This window comes from Theobroma cacao, chromosome 2, assembly GCF_053813885.1.
Source record: "Theobroma cacao isolate CCN51 chromosome 2, ASM5381388v1, whole genome shotgun sequence".
NCBI classification, from domain to species: Eukaryota; Viridiplantae; Streptophyta; class Magnoliopsida; order Malvales; family Malvaceae; genus Theobroma; species Theobroma cacao.
Window position 1 is genome coordinate 49,230,682 of NC_142640.1, and position 20,670 is coordinate 49,251,351.

The 20,670-nt window shown below is 34.2% G+C and overlaps 3 protein-coding genes across 4 annotated transcripts; 1 reads left to right on the top strand and 2 right to left on the bottom strand.

Moving 5' to 3' along the window:
• Positions 1-7,148: 7,148 nt before the first annotated feature.
• Positions 7,149-9,343, bottom strand: LOC148764381 (uncharacterized). The gene is made up of 6 exons (XM_088803282.1): positions 9,202-9,343; positions 8,451-8,571; positions 8,292-8,359; positions 8,142-8,201; positions 7,884-8,042; positions 7,149-7,464 (listed from the first exon to the last, which is right to left on the bottom strand). Exons 1-6 carry the CDS (start codon positions 9,328-9,330, stop codon positions 7,312-7,314), a joined length of 690 nt encoding a protein of 229 aa, XP_088659408.1. The 5' UTR covers positions 9,331-9,343; the 3' UTR covers positions 7,149-7,311.
• Positions 9,344-10,816: 1,473 nt separating this feature from the next.
• On the top strand, positions 10,817-13,773 carry LOC148764382 (alpha/beta hydrolase domain-containing protein VTE7-like). 2 transcript variants are annotated; one of them, XM_088803280.1, is made up of 9 exons: positions 10,824-11,028; positions 11,150-11,247; positions 11,347-11,396; positions 11,622-11,717; positions 11,862-11,951; positions 12,375-12,467; positions 12,592-12,687; positions 13,190-13,255; positions 13,432-13,773. In XM_088803280.1, exons 1-9 carry the CDS (start codon positions 10,958-10,960, stop codon positions 13,582-13,584), a joined length of 813 nt encoding a protein of 270 aa, XP_088659406.1. In that variant the 5' UTR covers positions 10,824-10,957; the 3' UTR covers positions 13,585-13,773. The 2 variants fall into 2 exon arrangements, with proteins under 2 accessions (XP_088659407.1, XP_088659406.1); XM_088803281.1 differs by lacking the exon at positions 12,375-12,467 and having other exon boundaries at positions 10,817-11,028.
• Positions 13,774-14,162: 389 nt separating this feature from the next.
• LOC148764383 (PLASMODESMATA CALLOSE-BINDING PROTEIN 2-like) lies at positions 14,163-16,580 on the bottom strand. Its single transcript, XM_088803283.1, has 4 exons — positions 16,289-16,580; positions 15,696-15,938; positions 15,539-15,569; positions 14,163-14,886 (listed from the first exon to the last, which is right to left on the bottom strand). The coding sequence occupies exons 1-4, from the start codon at positions 16,338-16,340 to the stop codon at positions 14,640-14,642; spliced, it is 573 nt and encodes a 190-aa protein (XP_088659409.1). The 5' UTR covers positions 16,341-16,580; the 3' UTR covers positions 14,163-14,639.
• Positions 16,581-20,670: the final 4,090 nt, after the last annotated feature.

The window sequence follows — 20,670 nt, forward strand, 5'->3', positions numbered from 1 at the left end:
TGTATATGAATATTTGATTCAATGATATAATTTATCGTATATGTATATTAATTTTTTCTTTTTCGAATAAAATAAGTATAAAGAGCCGAAGAACAATTTTTAATCAAAAACATTTTCTTCTTACAGCTTAAAAACTAAATATCGATACCTTGATCTCAATCTCTAAATCAAATGTTCAAATATTAAGTATATTTATTAAAAAGTTATTCATGCATTGGATAAATTTTAATTGCTTTTGATCATGGGTTTTTTGTGTTTAATTTTTTTTGCAATTTGAGATACACTAAAAAGTGACTAACACTTTTTAAAAGAATATAAAAAACCTTTTGAAAAGAAAAAAGACTAACAATTACAGTTTTCATAATGGATAAGAAATCTTTCAAAGGTAAAAAAAAGCTAACACCAACATGCTATTGCTATATGTACTACTTTATTTTATAGAAAAAATAAAAAAAAAAGAAGAAAAATGGTTTTTTTACTATAAAGAAAGTAAAAGTAAAACATAAAAAATCATGAACCTCCAATCTTTGGTTTGCCTTTTATTACCGTCCATATCTTGAATCCTCCAAACAATTATGGTAATGTCTGTTCGAGATATAGTGCTCATATAATGCAATGATTTTGTACAAATCAATTACAAAAAGAGATAAAGGGAAACGTAATTGAATTAAAAACAATTATTATTTTTTATTACCGATGAAAATTCATTAGACTTGAATTACATAACGAGATGTACTTATTTCGCATTTAATAAAATTTTTTGTCTCTTAATTTACTCTCTTTAATTTTATTTTAAAAAAGAGTATCCGAGCTTGATCTTAGGAGTAAAGGATAGACATATCTATCACCGAACCAAATGTTCGGACACAAAAATAAATTAAACCTTAAACTAGTTAGAAAGATTGCCAGAAATAATTCAAAAAAGGTGATAATACTTTATATAGTAGGACCCTTGGGACCTTGGCTAAACAAAGTTATAAAAGGCAGAGAGTTGTTGACTTTTCAACCAGGTGATTACTGCTAATAATGAAGGAATAAGTTGATAATCAACAAGAATTGATGAGGGGGAGGGAAGGGATGGGGAAAATGTTGCCTATGGTTTCATGTAACGGGGGATGGGAAGAAGCAAACAAGCAGGTTCGGTGGGTGCGAAAAGGGGAAAACACTTGGCATGAGGGAGGGAAAAGGGAATGGAAGATGTAATCTTTTGAAGTTTTGGGTGGTTGCTTTTAGCTCACTTTATATGATCAGTCTATAGAAATGTTGATTGGGGCATTGAAATTCCTTACCAGGCCCAAAAGGGAATCATTGGACCAACACAGCACAAAGAAACACTTTTAGCCAGATGCTTTCCACATCTCTCTCTCTCTCTCTCTGGCCTTTGCCTCCCCTTTTCTCTTTCTTTGTGTGTTTTTGTTTCCTAGACAGCATCTCCTTGCCCATCTGCTTTCATTTTGATGAGGTTTTATCAACAAGATTGCCCTTTTGCAGACTGGGGAATCAATCTGCCATTTCAACTAATCAATACAGGTGTTTGGGTCATGAGAATTTGGATAAACAACCTAAATTTGACTCTTTATATCACTGTTTTCTTATATAAAAAAACAAACAAAATCATAGTACACGTAAGTGTCACGGTCCAGAAACTGTTATCAATTATGCGTTAGAGTACGAATTGGGTATTTAAATGTTCATATAATTTTTACTATGAGGTATTTTTTGTGAATCAAAATGGACAATATCTTACAAGTTGGTGTGAACTGTGACAATTAGTATTACATTCAACTCTAAGATACTAATGATGTGTTATTGAGGATAGTGGATCTTTATTGACGTAGGAAAAGATGTCATGGTTTGTATATTGAAGTACGAACTGAGTGTTTGAGTGTTCACATAATCAACTTGTGAGGTTTATTTTGTAAGATAAAATTATGAAATCTAACGAATTAAAATTAATAATACTTTACAAGTTGGTGTGGACCGTGACACTAAGAATTGGTATCTTTTGATTATATATAAATGAGATATTAGAACTTACATAATTTAGCTAACTGCCTTACTAGGGAAGAGATTAACTAATGAAAGAACCTCGAATTAAACAATTCCAAGTACAGAATGCATGGTAGGCTAAAGAGACAGCAAAAATGTTTAAGACACATCAAAACGTGTGCTGATGTATTCTAATAATTTATGAGTGTAGATTATTCCCAGCTTTTCTGCCAATGATTTGGATTTTTAGCTAGGATTCTTAGGGTTGGCTTGTTGAGGCAAAGCTGTACCAACCGACCACACAGCTAAAGCCACTTAAGTTGTCTTTCTAACCAATTTATAACTCCCAAGTGACACAATTATATGATCTGGCTACGTTGATTTTGCCATACAAATTTCATGAGGTTTCTCTTTGTCGGGTACTGGGTTTAACTTTTCAGACAAGGTTACCTTCCAAATTTTGAGACTCAAATCATACATCCAACAGGGCAATCTGATCAACCCCATATCCCAAAATCCAGTCAAGAGTTGTCTCTGATCTAACATTGAACTTAGACAAGCATGCAGTAACAAGAAGGGTTTGATTTTATGAAAAGAATCACGAATCTGCTGACCTGTTCTTACCCCCCATAGTCCCATTTTACAAGTTTTCATCATATAAAAAGAGAAAAGATTGTTGTTATATATCATTATAGCAAACTTGTGTTTATAATATAGTGATTATTATCAGAAGGTTAAGTCTCAGAGGATCATTTTTCAGACTTGGACCAGGGACCAAATAAGGGAATTCACCTTTTTTTGCAAACAAGGACAGAATTGTTTGAGATTCAAGAACAGCTGCTTTATGCCTTTACAAAAAGGTTTTCAGCATCCATTGCATTGAGCTAGCTTCTCTCTGAATTTTGCAAATGAGATTGTATTCCTCCATGATGCTTATGATGATTGGTAAGTGGTTTAACTTATAAATCATTCTTGTAAAGGTATGCATAATTAGTTAAAAAGTTAGTTGTTAGTTGTTTTCAGAGTTAGTTATCAGCTTGTATAAATACGTCTTGTACTAACTGATTTAGAGAAGTGAAAAATCATTTTCCCTCTCAATTGTCTCTCGAGCTTCCTCAGTTTTCAGCTGGTTTATCATGTTTCTATTGATTTTACCATGGTATCAGAGCAATCAGGTTAGGGATTCGAAACTCTCATTATTTCGAAAATCTTGTTACTTGTTTCTGATTTCCAATAGTTCTAGCATCATTCTTGATGAAATTTGCTTGTTGAATCTTGCTAATCATTCTTGTAATTTCTAAGTTTGTGATGGAAGAAAGTACAATTACAAAGTCTGTTGTTTCTCCCGTTCAAGATCCATTATCACCTTATTTTAAACACCATTCTGATCATCCTAGATTAGTTGCAATTACTCTTAAACTTAGCACAACAAATTATGTTCCATGGAGTAGATCGTTGCTTTAGCAATTTCGATTAGGAACAAGTTAGGGTTCTTGAATGGAACTATTGCTAAACCAACTATAACAGATTCATTGTTTGATTCATAGACAAGGTGCAACAATTTAATCGTAGCTTGGTTATTAGAGTCAATAACCCCTCCTATAGCTTCTACTGTGTTCTACATGGACTCTGCTGTAGAAATTTGGAGTACTCTAAGACAAAACTTCTCACAACCTGATGACACAAGGGTATGTAACTTGCAATTTACTTTGGGGAATGTGTCTCAAGGAACAAGATCAGTAAATGTTTATTTCATCGAATTAAAGGGGATTTGGAGGAGATGAGTAACTACATACCACTGCCACAATGTGAATGTGAAAAATGCAATCCTAATTCCTTTAAAAGGTATTCAAATCAATACCAAAAGGATATGGTCTTTAGGTTCCTGAATGGTTTGAATGATTCTTACTTTGCTATAAGATCGCAAATAATTTTACTGGATCTTATTCCTACCTTGGATAAGGTATATAGTATGGTGTTAAGGGAAGAAGCACAAAGAAACTTGCTGATACAAGGTCAACTAGTGTTGGATTCTTCTGTTATGGTTGTTGCAACAGATGACAATAAGAGATTCAACAAAGATGTCATTTGTTCTCATTGCATTAAGAAAGGCCATTTGAAAGAAAAATGTTACAGGTTAATAGGTTTTCTGAAGGATTTCAAGTTCAACAAAGGAAGAAATGCATACAAGAAAGACAAGTCAGTGAATAATGCTACACTTATGGAGGGAAAACAACCTGCACAAGATGATGAGGTTGCTGGAAATAGCTCCATGTTCCAAATGTCACCCATTATGCAGCAAGTCAGCAAGCTGATGAATCTTCTAAATGAGAATGACATTAATATTAATGATGGTAAGGAAAATCTTACTGCTACTCAACAAGGCAAACATTCTTTGGTCAATCTACATTTGCAGGTATCATTTCTGGTCTCACTTGCTTCAGTAATTCTAATAATCTTCATTCCAAATATCAAAATGTGAATGCTTTCATGATTAAACATAATTCTTGGATAGTAGATACAAGGGCAACATATCATATTTCTTATACTTTGAACAATTTTGTTTTTGCTTAGCTTGTGTCTAATTGTTTTGTGCAACTTCCAAATAAGGCTAGAGCTTTAGTTTCTCACATTAGGACTACAAACTTACTTCATCTCTCACCTTGAATAATGTCTTATGTCTTCCTAGCTTTAAGTTTAATCTTCTTTCTTTGAGTAAGCTTACTGGTTCAAAAACAAATTGTGTCTGGTTTATTGATGAGATATGTGTTGTTTAGGATCTGAATTCATGCAAGGTGACTGGGGTAGCTAAAGTCATTGCAGGTTTATACTTCATGCAAGTTAATGAGGATGAGCAAGATCTGTCCAAATATAGTTTCAATAAATCATTGATTCTGTCAATGTGACTTCAATTTTCAGTAGCATAGTTACACCTTTTAACTTTGATTTGTGGCATTTTAGATTAGGTCATGCACCTTCAGAAAGAATAAATGTAATTCATGAGCATTGTTCAGAAGTTCAAAGTTCAAAAAATTTGATTTGTGAAGTTTGTCCTATGGCTAAACAAAGAAACTCCATTCCCTATTCATGTGCAAACCACTGTAAATCCATTTGAAATTGTACATGCTGATATATGGGGTCCTTATGAGATACCTACCGTTTCTAATCAAAGGTATTTTCTTACTCTTGTGGATGATTTTACACGTTTTACATGGGTGTTTTTGATGAAATGTAAATTAGATGTTTCAACCATCATCTCTAACTTCCATAATTTTGTCAAAACTCAATTTAATACTTGTATCAAAGTTTTAAGGACGAATAATGGTAAAGAATTTGATCTTATTGAATTCTATGCCAGGACATGTATTGTTCATTAACTAACCTGTGTTGAAACTCCTCAACAAAATGGTAGGGTTGAAAGAAAACATTAACACATCTTAGTAGTAGCTAGAGCTTTACTACATTAGTCTCATGTTCCACTTCATTTTTGGGGCCATGCTATCCTTACTACCATTCTTATTATCAATAGAATGCCAAGTAGAATTCTCTATAATTTTACTCCATATGAGCTTTTTTATAGGAAACCTCCATCTTATGTTTATCTTAGAGTTTTTGGCAACCTATGTTTTGTTTCTACTCTTAGCCAACATAGAAAGAAATTTGATTCGAGGGCTAGTAAATGCATATTTTTAGGCTATCCTAATGGTGTCTAAGGTTATAAGGTTTATGATCTTCTTGCCAACAAGATTCTAATATCTAGGAATGTAGTTTTTCATGAACATGTGTTTCCATTTCAATCATTTGGCACAAATTCTTATGATCATGCATTTTATCAAACACCTCATGTGCATGACATAGATTTTGATTTTTTGGATGTTGTACCTACTTCATTTCCATCTTCCACACCTCCATTTGCTTCTACACCTTCATTGCAATCTTCTACATCCTTAGACAACACAGGAACATCCAATTCAATTGATTCTGCTATAAATTCCAATGAACAGTTTGTTTCTAGCAGAACTATTGACCCTGTAGTTGACTTTTCAGATTCAACCCTTGTTGACAATACTTCCAATCCTAGGAAATATTTAAAGAATACTCGAGTTCTCACTTCAAATTGAAGGACCTTGGAGAAGTTAAATATTTCCTAGGATTGGAAGTAGCCAGATCAACAGAAGGCTTTTCTATCTGTCAAAGGAAATATGTTTTAGATATGCTGGATGAGCATGGTTTTATGGGTGCAAAGCCAGTATCAACACTAATAGATTATAATCATAAACTTGAAAAGGCAACAGATGAAGAGCAATTAACCAATGCTGTTGTTTATCGCCAACTCATTGGGAAGCTATTATGCTTAACCTTCACAAGGCCAGACATATCCTATGCTGTTCAAACACTTTCTCAGTTTATGGATAAAGCAGGGCATATTCATCTCATGGCAGCTTATAGAGTATTAAAGTACTTAAAGGGTTCACCAGGACAAGGAATTCTTTTGAAATCAAAATCTTATTTGCAACTGATTGCATATTCATATAGTGATTAGGTTGCTTGTCCAAATACACGAAGATCAATAACAGGATTCTGTGTTTTTATTGGTGAATCACTGGTAAGTTGGAAGTCTAAGAAGCAATCAGTTATTGCTAGTTCTGTAGAAGCAGAGTATCATTCTATGGCTGCAACCTACTGTGAAGTAATGTGGTTGAAATATTTACTCTCTGATTTTGGCATTGAACATTCTACATCCATAAAGCTCTACACAGACAATCAATCAGCTATTCATATATGTAAAAATCCAGTTTTACATGAACGAACAAAACATATTGAGATGGATGTTCATTTCATTCGTGATGAGGTAAAATCTGGATTGATTAGCCCCATTCATGTCTCAACAGCATTATAGGTTGCAAATATATTCACAAAGGCTTTACAGCCAAAGGTTTTCCATAAACTCCTTAACAAGATGAATGTGCATAACATACTCAATTCATCTTGAGGGGGAGTATTAGAAGTTACAGCTATTATTTAAAGAAGTATGAGTTGTTGACTGTAATGGAAAACAGAGTATTAGCAGGACACATGTGATTTTGTTATAGGATTAGATTGTTATTTTACTAGTTTCTTTTACCATACTACTGTAATTCGGTAAAAAGTTAGTTGTTAGTTGTTTTCAGAGTTAGTTAGAAGCTTGTATAAATACATCTTGTACTAACTGATTCAGAGAAGTGAAAAATCATTTGCCCTCTCAATTGTCTCTCGAGCTTCCTCTTTTTTCAGCTGGTTTATCATGTTTCTATTGATTTTATCATTATGTGCATTAGAAAGCTATACCTTCGTGCGTTCCTCTTCCATTTGTTCATAATTTCTTCTAATGCTCTCAGGTATGGTGGGCTTTGTAACGCGTACACTAAGAATTTCAATTCCTGGTGCATAGCGTGTGCAATCGCCCTGAAGAGCATCTTTCATCTTTTCATCTATCTGAAACAATCAAAGATATGATTTGGCTGATTAAACTTTAAAAGTTCACTGAACTAATTCTAACTGAAATGAAGAAAAAAATTATTACAAGCACTGGAATGTAAAACAAAGAAAAACGTTTCATGCAGCACAACACCATTGACAACTCAAGGTTATTAAACAACATAAAAAATAAGCTTAAGGTACTTTAACAGGTGAAAAATAAGTCCTATTTTTTTTTAAAAAAAATAATATCAAACTCCCAAAAAAGAACTCTTCAATGGGCTTAGGATTCTGTGATGCCTTAAGTTGCATCATATATGTCAAAGAAAAATGGCATTCCAGTTTAAATACACTTCATGTATCATGTAGTGCATGGGTGAAAGGAACTGACCACCTCAAGCCTTAGAGAGTATAGTTCAGTTTGCATCCTTTCTTACCTGATCAAACACATCTATATAAACTTGTTGAAGAGTATGAGAGCTGCAAAACTGATTGATCTCATGATGAATCTTGTCATATATCCATGTGTTGTCATAATGAACACCATAGTTGAGCAGCGTCTCATACACATATTCTTTTCGAAGCCGATTGACAACCTAAACAGATGTAAATTCAAGCAAATATCAATGACGGGAAGAAGGTCGGAACTTAAAACTGCTCAACTACTATGAATTAAGAACAGTACAAAACCTCACCTCTATCTTTTCAAAGTTGATCATGACACCCCCTTTAGTACCACAGGGGATATCCCTCACCTAATTTTTTTTAAAAAAAGACATGAGACATTATTATGAATTAAGTCCAAATGATACACCATGTTCACAATATGGGCAAAAAATTTTTACCTGATCTGTTTGAAGGGTAACTAGAACAGGCTCATGCTGGGTTATCAGAGGCATCTTCAAATGGAAACCTGTTTATAGTGTATATATATATATAAGAAAGACTGCACATGCCAGCAACTAGCTATTGTAAAATATAAAAAAGAAAGACCCAATCCTAACCTGGCTCTGTTATTGTCTTTAGAAGAGCACCTCCCCTCCAATACACACCTACATGACCTTCTGGGACTTGATGCAAAATGGATAAGGTATTTTTAATATTTGAAGAAGGAGGAATCATTGCCTGGAAATCTCATTGTTACACCACATGAATTTCGGTACTAAAGTGATTTTTTTAACAAATAATCTTGCAAATTCATTTGAGGTTTCTACAATCTAAGAAGCAAGAATTCTCCAGTTGAAGAGCCTAAAGGAAATTGTTGCCTTTCATATAAACTACTAACATTGATGTTCAGATCATTGTGCAATTCTCAAGAATAAATCAAACTGATTCAAGTCAGGCCTCACCAATCTTAAAAGAAGGAGAATGTTAAAGCAATTATGTTTGTATGAGAAGTGTGCCAAACAAGGAATTCACAAATAATTAGTTAAGTCAAAATTTCTCAAAAAATAAAGAAAGCTCTAGGCTAAATCAAGCAAGGGCTTGAAAACAGACTTAGTACCAAAAATAAAAGAGTTTAAGATTGTGAAGTGATGTTATATCACGTGGATGAACTTATGTTCACCATGTCAGCTACGGTTGAATGCTTAGTAGAAATAAGTAAATCAACTCAAAAATACATTCAAACTTGATTGAATCAATGAACCGATCAGAATCTAATCAAAAACTCCATAAACTTTTTCCGGCATTTACTTGGATCGATATAGACGAGAGTATACGTATAGAATTAATGCGGAGAGAGAAAGCGGTTACCGAGGAGGCGATAACAATGAAGGCAAAGACGATCACGATGATTGGAAACGAATAAACACTTTGAGCTGGACGAGGCGGAGGCGGTGGCCGTGACGGTGTAGCTGCTTCTCTCTGTTGCTGTGGATCCATGGCGGTTAGAAAAATAACCGTATAGTAAACAAAATGAGAACTGAATTTGATTATTCATAGTATATATATATATAGGTGAAGTTGCCAATACATGATCAGATTAATGCCGACCGTTGATGGTGCATACGTGGAGAGATGGTAGCTTCGGAACATGGTTATGATATGGGTGAAGACGAAAGCGTTAAGAGCATCAGATTCATGGGATTGGACAGTAGTGTTGAATGTTGGTTCCTTTCCTCTCGTAGAAGCACAGAACTTTAGAGGAAAGTTTCGGGGCAAGGAAAGGAAAAAACAATAAAATTTTCTTTGTTATAAAATGATAAGTGATTTTTAATTAATAATAATTTATTTAAATTTTTTATAAAATTTTTAAATATTATACTAAAAAGATTTTGAAAATATTGTTTTTACTTAATCCAAAAAATTGGATAATTCAGATCTCTTTTTCCCTATAAAATGTAAATAAAATTAAAGATGCAAATGAATTAAGTTAATTAAGTTAATTGTGTTCATTTTTTACTTAAATAATAGTCAAGCTCAACTTATTTATTATCAGGTTGAGCTCGATTTAAAACCGTTTGAGTATAAAATCGAGTTGAAGAATTCAAACTCCTTAAAATTTTTTGGATATTTTTTCGATTATAAATAATTAAATTTTATCAAATTGAGTTCAAATAGATGTATTATTCATCGAACTAAATTTAAAATAAAAAATAATAATAAAATTAAATCAAACTCAAATATTGTATCGACATTGGATTTGAGTCATATTCGTATTTATGTTATTTTGATTTTCCAAATAAAAATAAGAAAGTTCCCAAAAAAAAAAACATAATACCATTCTTTATTCAAAGAATGGAAACGTCCTTCCTTAACCTGCTCCACGACACAAGCACTCAGAAACAACATGGTAGAAGAAAAGGGCTTGGATCCAATTCCAATGACTACTGTATTTGGACCAATAGGAAAGAAGAAAATTTAAGTCGGACCCAGAATTAGGTGGAAACGATTAATGTAATCCAAGGCAATTTCCTTTCCTTTTTTCATGAAGAAAATGTATTAAATTTTGTTCTTTTTCGTTTTTGGTGAAGAAACAGAGGAAAACAGAGGAGATATAGTATTCGTTTGAACTTGCTTCATTTTTGCGCGGGATGTTCCTGGCATTGACCACTACTTAAAAATGGAAATCGTTAATACACGCGCCTTTGACTCGCGTGAGGCAAATGTTCCATTACCAAATCTGTTGAAGTCAGAAGAGTCAAAGGAATGGATTTGGGTTTAAGTTATGACAGTTGGGATTGTTTAAGTGGTTTGATTCATTTGGAGTTGATCTTGATTTTGTCGCCTCTAGTTTTAGTCTACATTGCATGGTTGTCAGTGTGTGTCGGGTATCAGTTACGAGCATGCTCCACCACTCACTTCATTGAGGAGGGTGAAGAAAAATGCTGACCCTCACGGCCAGCCCCTTGCGGACGTTGTTTCCAAAACGCAAAACCCAACGGCGGCGGATGAGTTCCCTCCTTTTCTACCGAAACAAGTGGAACAAATCAAAGACCCGTTTGCTCGAAAACTCGCCACCCGAATCGAGAGACTGTCCGTCAAGGTTAGCTTCTCGGAAAGTACGATTATGAGTAGTTGTGTGAAGCCATTGGTTCAGAGCGAGCAAAGTCCATTGGTTCTCCTCCATGGTTTTGACAGGTTTCTCTCTCTCTCTCTCTCCTTTTTTCTTCTTGAAATATACTTAGTTTAGAATTGAAAATCAGATGAAGTTTAATTAGTTTGTATCTGGGATTCACCAATTTTCTTTATTGCTATTCAGTTCTTGTCTAGAATGGAGATACACATATCCATTGCTTGAGGAGGCTGGTTTGGAAACTTGGGCTGTCGACATTCTTGGCTGGGGTTTCTCTAATTTAGGTTTGTTTTGCTTTGTTTGTGTGTTATTGGACCTTCAAACAACTTATGGCTCTGATATTGGTTTCTGTTTTTTCTCCCATTATTTATTTTTATTGCTAGAAAGACTTGGGTCATGTGATGTGCAGTCTAAGCGTGAGCATTTCTACCAGGTACATCTAACATCTTGTTACCTCAAGAATGTTTTCAATTCATCGAATGACATAGGATTAAGCAGTAAGATAATTAACATGGGGTAACGTTATGTAAAAGTGGTAGTTGTATTGAGATTGGAGTTCAAGAATAACATGCAAGATTAATGAGTTTGTTGGTAGCAATGCAAGGGTTAGCATAAAGAATCCAATATGTTGAGACTACACTGGATCTCTGCTATACAGCTTTGGAAGTCATACATCAAAAGGCCGATGACATTTGTTGGACCAAGCCTGGGCGCTGCTGTTGCAGTTGATTTTGCAGTCAACCACCCAGAAGCTGTGAGTGTCTTAGACAACTGTGCTTATGATTTATGCTCCATTAGATTAGTTGGAGAGTAGAGTTATAGTTTGATAAAAAAAATTGCTAATTAAATGCCTCTGATGCTCCATGAAACTCATGACCATTAGTTACTTTCTTTTCAGGTTGAAAATCTTGTTTTGATTGATGCAAGTGTATATGCAGAGGGCACGGGAAACCTAGCAACGCTACCCAGAGCAGCAGCCTATGCTGGGGTTGGTCTTCTTTGCAACTCATAAAAGACTTGAATCTCAATTGTTATAGCAAATCCAAGCTGTTTATAATTGTCTGTGTCATTTGGTTTTCTCCAGTTGAAATGTTTCTAGGACCACTTTGTGTGTTGTGAACAAGCTTTTCCCTTGTTAGAGTGTCAACTAAATTGTTTCGGAATTTCTTTTTGTTCATTGTGTCTCCTCATTAACTGAATCTTTCATCTTTGTGGTAAAGACAACAAAAGGTTTTATTAAACTTCTAGTTTCTGTTGTTTGAAAAATAACAACCATTCTATGCGATACATGCATATACTTTACAACAATTCTTGTTTGTGCCCTTTTTCTCCTTCGGGAGAAGGGGAAGGGCATGCTAAAGAGTTATTAGATTGTACATTAGTGCTATAACCATAGATTTTTGTGAATTAGGCATCTTTATTGAAGAGCTTCCCGCTACGCTTGTATACAATCTTTTTGGCATTTAAGGGTACATCATTCAGCACCAGTTTGGACTGGACTAATGTAAGTTCTCCTTGCAAAATGATGCTAAGCAATGTAATGCTTATTCCTGGAAACTAGAACATTTTAGGATTTTGAAGGTTGAAGAGGAACCTAATACGTATTCCTTTCTTGTAATCCTGTCCAGATTGGTCGTTTGCATTGCCTGTATCCTTGGTGGGAGGATGCAACTGTGAATTTCATGATTAGTGGTGGTTACAATGTCAGCAGACAGATAGATCAGGTCTGTCTATTGGGGCTATTTTGCAGGGATAAATATGAGTATTGACAGGCTCCTAGTATTCAGTTCTATTGTTTAGTTTAATTTCATTTGAGTAAATTTTCAAATCATCTCCAAGAGGGAATGTTGTGCGACAGATATGACATATGACCTTGATATCAAACTGCACTGATGATAGTAATGTAGCCTCCTCTTTTGTCTTGTCATCTTTTCTATAACCCCACTTCAGAAACTACTCTGATACACAATCAAAGAAAAATTCATGAGAACAAATAAAACAGATGGTAGCTCTTGCCAATTTTATTGATTTCCTTATAAGGAGGGAGTCATGTTGGATGTTTCCCAGGTCCTCTAAAGTGTTATATGCATTTGATGAATATGAAAGTAAAGGATATATCTTCGTTTTGAGTTTCGTTAGCAAATGCTTAGCAATCCTTCTGAATAACAAATAAATGACTACAAATCTGCAGGCTTTTCATGCAACTTATGTAAATTTCTTCTACAGGTAAAGCAGAAGACACTTATCATATGGGGTGAGGATGACCAGATTATTAGCAACAAGCTAGGAGTGGTTAGCAACTCAACATTTTGTCAAAATTTTGCTTCATATAGGCATGAGAATACCATAAAGAAGTGGCCAATTCTATTCACTTTTGAGACGTGATTGAGAAATAACACAGTGAAACTCACCCTTGATGCAGTTAGAAAGTTAAAAATGACTTCATTTTTCCAATTGCTTTGATGCAGAGATTGCATTGTGAACTGCCAAATGCAATTATACGCCAGATACCTGATTGTGGTCATCTTCCTCACGTGGAAAAACCAGATTCTGTTGCCAGATTAATCTTGGAATTTGTGCAGGATTACTGCCAAAAAGAGGCTCAGTTTGTCCCTATGTAATGAAGGTGTTTATTCTGTCTCTCTGCTTCAACCATATTTAGCTTGGGTTACCACTGTAATGCTTAACCTGATGCTTACATGCAGTTTTAATGGTCATAACGTTTGTCACTTTTGTATCGGCAAAGATTATGTGAGATGAAAATTTCATCTTAGCCGTTTTGCTTCCTAAGTCATATGGCTTGACAGAAATTGCTGTGTTTTGGCAAAAATCATTGTTCACCTGTGATTTCATTCATGTCATGACCGTTTGCTTGCTTCTATCTAATGGTTGGGTTACCTAAAGAATCGTCCGATATGAAATGCAGTATCTAACAGGCTCGACACCAAAATTCCCTGGGAATCAGATACTCAGAAAAAGGCAAGCACGAGATCAGTTTCTTTTCTTAACCCATTAGGCCTTTTGTCATCACTCCAATTCTTTCAGTGTGCTTGTAACCGAAAGATTGGTAGGTGGTTCACAAGTCACAATCTCAAGCTCCCACCCATGGCCTAGAAAATACATTAATAAATCTACAAATTTTGGCCATGCACGTCAAATGTCCAATAATGCTGCTTCAGGTACAATCACTATCTACCAATTCAACAGAAAACACCAGTCTTACTACTTATTCAGGTACATTCAAACATCCTTTATTTAAAAAACAAATTGGGGTCACTTGGAATGATCAAAAGTGACAGTAGTAGCTGTAGTTTTTAACCAGTAGATGAGAACCCAAATTTTCATTAAATTAAAGAAAAAAAATAGTGGCTCTCTCTAGATATACAGAAAGAAAGAAAAATCTAAAAAAGCAGTGATCAGGTTCTTCTACTACTACTGCAATAGCACTCATATCACTACTCAAAAGGAGGAATCAAATTCCAAAGCATTTTTCACATAGGCCAGGAGGAAAGAAACAAAAAAGAAGGAGAAAAAAAGTCCTAGTGGGGAGTGGGGTCTGATTCTAGTAGATGATCCCTACCTACACCAATGTGAATCAACACTGTCCTGGCAAAATCTCATCCGCCCATCAACAAACCCTACCACTCTCCCCTCCCGTCTCCTTTTTCTACCACCTTCAAATCCAAGACAACCCTACAATCCAAAGGGTCATAACAACAGAGAAGAATAGGTTAGTGTTTCTGAACACAGACACTGCATCACTTGGCTCATTGATGCCTGTGGTTCCTGCTGGGCCAAGGGTGGTGCCACCAAAAACTGTAGGAGTCCCGGTGGTTGTGCCGGTTGTTGTGCCTGTGGTTGTCCCTGTGGTTGGCGTGGTTGAAGGAGTTCCAGTTCCAGTTGATGGAGTGGTACCTGTGCTACTGCAAAATGTAGCAGAAAAAAATAGAATGTTTCAATACTTGACTTTTAAAAAAAGTAGCCCTGAATCTGATGGATTAGATAATTTTTACAAACCCACTAAAGCAAAAAGCAATCATCCAAAGGAAGCAAAATGGAAACATACTAACATGAGAATATAACAGATGTCCAGCTGAGATTTGGGATAAAAAATATTTTGATTTTGATAAGAAAGAAGACAAACAACTTCTGAAATATCAACATCATGACAGCTCACAGATGTATAATGCAGCCAGGCCTCCTTGTAAAGAAATCAAAGAAAAAATGATTCAGCTATTTGGAGGGGGGGCCGGGGGCTAGATCTACCCTTTAATCAATATCTAAGTTATTTAATAAAAATTGACACAGTTGCCGTATTCTGCAAACTGCTTCTTAAAGCAAAAACCAGTTCATATCTACCATGTCGGTTGTACCAAACAGAGAAATCCCAAAGCTAAAACAAAAGAGGAAAAACTTGGAGGAGAGTTTGATTTTTCATCAAAGTGGCAGATTCTAGTTTTGACATGCACAGGTTTATGGAAAAAGGGTTCACTGGAACATATCAGGAGGAAACTTCATTAGATGTGAAAGTGATTTTGAAACCTCACTGCAGAATCAACAATCTAATAAACATACCTTGCGGGAAAGTTACAAGTAGAAGCAACATCTGCAAAACACCAGAAAGAAAAGTTGTACCAAAAAGAAAATCAGGAAATAAATCGAAACAATGAAAGGAATGAGGAAAGAAATACACTAGTATTTAGAAACAGAAGGGATAGGCTCTTGGACTTACTGCTTGGAGGATTGGCACTAACTGTAGCAGTGCCTGAAAAATCACAGCTTCCTGTAACTTGACCTTTTCTTTGGAAATAACTATTGACAGCATAGTTGCAGTGGCCTTTCACAGTGTTGGGATTATAGCAACCACCATTTTGAAGGATTGCAGTACAATCAGCTCCAGCTCCACAAGCATAATCCAGGGTCTTTTGGAGAGCTTGGTCGCCCAACCCATCTTTACATAAGCAATAAGTAGCACCTGTAGAAAGAAAACAGAAACACCCCGAAATCATAAAAAGTTAGCTTCTAACAACACAAGCAAAACCAATCAAAAGCTGAAAAGATTCTCTATGAAAAATGGATTTTCTTTTTGAATTGAAACAAGAAAAACACTCAAAAATATTATCTATGAAAATTCTTTACAATGAAGATGGAAAAAACTTAAATCTTTAAGAAACCATCTGTACATTTCTGAAGCAAATAAGAGAACCCATCTTAGAAATCTTGAGTTATGACAACTCAAAAACCTTACAACAAATCTAGAGTTAAAAAAGGAGAGAAAAAGGAGGGGAAAAATAGAAAGAAAATCACAAAAACCAAGAAGCTTACTTGAATGGCCAGTCATGGCCAGGAAAAGCACTAGCCAAATTAAAAGAGCCATGATTGATGCAAGATTTGGAGGGGAAATTTTGAAGAAATTAACTGACTTTTAAGATAGTTGGTTGAACTTGAAATCAGGAGAGCAGAAAGAAAAAAAAGGACAGAAAGAGAGAGAGAGAGTGTGTGTGTAGAGAAAAGAGAGAATGGAGAACTCTAGACCAAACAAACTACAAGAAGGAAAGTATGACGGTGGGTAGTGAGTGGTGATAGCGGTGATAAGGCACTTTTTATTACACTGAACATTTGTCTTAAAAAACAGCCTGGTATTTATTGGATATTTTAAGTGTTCTGGGGAACTGAGCAAAGCCATTAAAAAAAAAAAGCTTTTTGTCTTTTATTTGACTGTTTTTTCCCAGCTCTTTTATGTATCAATGTGCCATATATTGCATAAGCCCATGCTTTTCCCTCAAACGGTCATAAACTCATGTGAAGGATCAAAACTTAACTTAACCCCCAACCTGGTTTAGGTTGGTTCTGTGAAAAGTGAAGGTGAGGGCTGAGGGGTCCTACCGTTGGGGGACCCTTTTCGCAGATCTTTTATCAATGTACTGTCACCATTACTGTCCTGTTCCTCCTTTTTCAGCTTTATGAGCTTTGATTCTACCTTGTACATTGTACAGAGCTTCCCTGGTTTCTCATCCTCCATGAACTCCCATGGAGCCATGTTTAAGCATAAACTGTTGCTAAATGAAGATAAACATGACCATAGACATATAGTTAGTAAACAGATTAGAAATTTTTCTTGCATTATTGGTGAAGTTCTTGCAAGCTTTTACTACATGGCCCCATCAACATTGATCCTGGTTGATGTATGGAGCAGGCAAAATTTGACACGACAATGATGTTCCACAGGCTTTTTTCTTTTTGCCTAGTAAATTAGGCACATGATTGTTGGGGTTTCAAGACCGTGGAACTAGAACACCAAGCGTCCTAGGATCACATTCATACTCTCTACAAATCTTAAGATTTGTTCCTATGCAAAAAAATAAATTAAATTATTAAATATTGAGGAGTTTTAAAGCTAACTTTTGCATTACAAATTCATTGAATTATATGTCAGCCCTACGTTAGAACCTTTTGACCAAACCACCGTGCCATTTGGCTTTTACCATCAGCACTATCACACGCCACCGCGAGGCCAAGCAATGAAGAAAGATCAAGAAAAAATAAAACTTTACTTGTTCGGTACAAAGGAAAGCGGATGGGAAAAGGAAAATCCAAACGATCTACCTATGACAACGTTTTAATAACTAATAAGTAAAAGAAAAAAAATGTAATCAATTTTCTTATTTTCTTCCCCGAACACACACACACACACACACATATATATATATATATATATATATATATATATATATATATTTAATGTAATGAAAAAATAAAAATTGAGAGAAAAAGGCAAAAAAAAAAAGGATTTTCCAATCTTTCAATGTAATCTTGTTTTTATTTTTATACTATCAAATATGATAATAACAATCCGATTAATTCAATTTATCATTTTATATTTTTTTTAAAATTTCAAATTATTTAATATAATAATTTAATAAGTACATGTCAGAGAATACACATGAGCGTAACTCGATTAATGCTGATAAGCAATTAGAGTACTTTTAAAATATTGAATTCTTTTAGGTACATGGCTTCAAAATAACGACTCAATTTTCTTTAAATAGAAACATTTATATATGGTATGGTAGTAGGGTACTCTCCATGTTTGGTGAGATTTCAAAGCTTGTGAGCTTCAATGGATTTAACTTTTCATTGAAACATTTGTCTAGGAATCAACCTAGATTATTAATTTCCCTTTGCCATGTGTTGAATCTTTAGACTATGATTTTTTGTTTATTTTTTTATACCTTGTCGGTTATATTATCACCTAATCACGAAATATCATTTCATAAACGTATCAAACAATAATATTATAAATATTATACATTAATAATACATCAAATATAAATCTAACCACTTTTATTATTAGTTCTATGAACAACATTTCTTTCTCTTTTACTTCCATTTTCTTTAAAGTTACAAATTTTTTGTTCCATTTAACAAATTGCACTACTTTTTGTAATCTTATATGTTGCTTTCCATACCCACCTTTAATTGATTTAACTGGAATTACTATGTTGTTTATGATGGGCAAGAAAGTGATTTTGACAAGGTTAGGGGCCCAAATCAATCCTTGATTGAGTTAAAATGAAGTTTTAAAATTGACTTAGTTGCATAACTACTAACATTGGTGAAGAGATTTGCCTTTCGGTTTCCTTTTTCTGATATAATGAAAAATTGTATATGAATATTTGATTCAATGATATAATTTATCGTATATGTATATTAATTTTTTCTTTTTCGAATAAAATAAGTATAAAGAGCCGAAGAACAATTTTTAATCAAAAACATTTTCTTCTTACAGCTTAAAAACTAAATATCGATACCTTGATCTCAATCTCTAAATCAAATGTTCAAATATTAAGTATATTTATTAAAAAGTTATTCATGCATTGGATAAATTTTAATTGCTTTTGATCATGGGTTTTTTGTGTTTAATTTTTTTTGCAATTTGAGATACACTAAAAAGTGACTAACACTTTTTAAAAGAATATAAAAAACCTTTTGAAAAGAAAAAAGACTAACAATTACAGTTTTCATAATGGATAAGAAATCTTTCAAAGGTAAAAAAAAGCTAACACCAACATGCTATTGCTATATGTACTACTTTATTTTATAGAAAAAATAAAAAAAAAAAGAAGAAAAATGGTTTTTTTACTATAAAGAAAGTAAAAGTAAAACATAAAAAATCATGAACCTCCAATCTTTGGTTTGCCTTTTATTACCGTCCATATCTTGAATCCTCCAAACAATTATGGTAATGTCTGTTCGAGATATAGTGCTCATATAATGCAATGATTTTGTACAAATCAATTACAAAAAGAGATAAAGGGAAACGTAATTGAATTAAAAACAATTATTATTTTTTATTACCGATGAAAATTCATTAGACTTGAATTACATAACGAGATGTACTTATTTCGCATTTAATAAAATTTTTTGTCTCTTAATTTACTCTCTTTAATTTTATTTTAAAAAAGAGTATCCGAGCTTGATCTTAGGAGTAAAGGATAGACATATCTATCACCGAACCAAATGTTCGGACACAAAAATAAATTAAACCTTAAACTAGTTAGAAAGATTGCCAGAAATAATTCAAAAAAGGTGATAATACTTTATATAGTAGGACCCTTGGGACCTTGGCTAAACAAAGTTATAAAAGGCAGAGAGTTGTTGACTTTTCAACCAGGTGATTACTGCTAATAATGAAGGAATAAGTTGATAATCAACAAGAATTGATGAGGGGGAGGGAAGGGATGGGGAAAATGTTGCCTATGGTTTCATGTAACGGGGGATGGGAAGAAGCAAACAAGCAGGTTCGGTGGGTGCGAAAAGGGGAAAACACTTGGCATGAGGGAGGGAAAAGGGAATGGAAGATGTAATCTTTTGAAGTTTTGGGTGGTTGCTTTTAGCTCACTTTATATGATCAGTCTATAGAAATGTTGATTGGGGCATTGAAATTCCTTACCAGGCCCAAAAGGGAATCATTGGACCAACACAGCACAAAGAAACACTTTTAGCCAGATGCTTTCCACATCTCTCTCTCTCTCTCTCTGGCCTTTGCCTCCCCTTTTCTCTTTCTTTGTGTGTTTTTGTTTCCTAGACAGCATCTCCTTGCCCATCTGCTTTCATTTTGATGAGGTTTTATCAACAAGATTGCCCTTTTGCAGACTGGGGAATCAATCTGCCATTTCAACTAATCAATACAGGTGTTTGGGTCATGAGAATTTGGATAAACAACCTAAATTTGACTCTTTATATCACTGTTTTCTTATATAAAAAAACAAACAAAATCATAGTACACGTAAGTGTCACGGTCCAGAAACTGTTATCAATTATGCGTTAGAGTACGAATTGGGTATTTAAATGTTCATATAATTTTTACTATGAGGTATTTTTTGTGAGTCAAAATGGATAATATCTTACAAGTTGGTGTAAACTGTGACAATTAGTATTACATTCAACTCTAAAATACTAATGATGTGTTATTGAGGATAGTGGATCTTTATTGACGTAGGAAAAGATGTCATGGTTTGTATATTGAAGTACGAACTGAGTGTTTGAGTGTTCACATAATCAACTTGTGAGGTTTATTTTGTAAGATAAAATTGTGAAAACTAACGAATTAAAATTAATAATACTTTACAAGTTGGTGTGGACCGTGACACTAAGAATTGGTATCTTTTGATTATATATAAATGAGAGATTAGAACTTACATAAT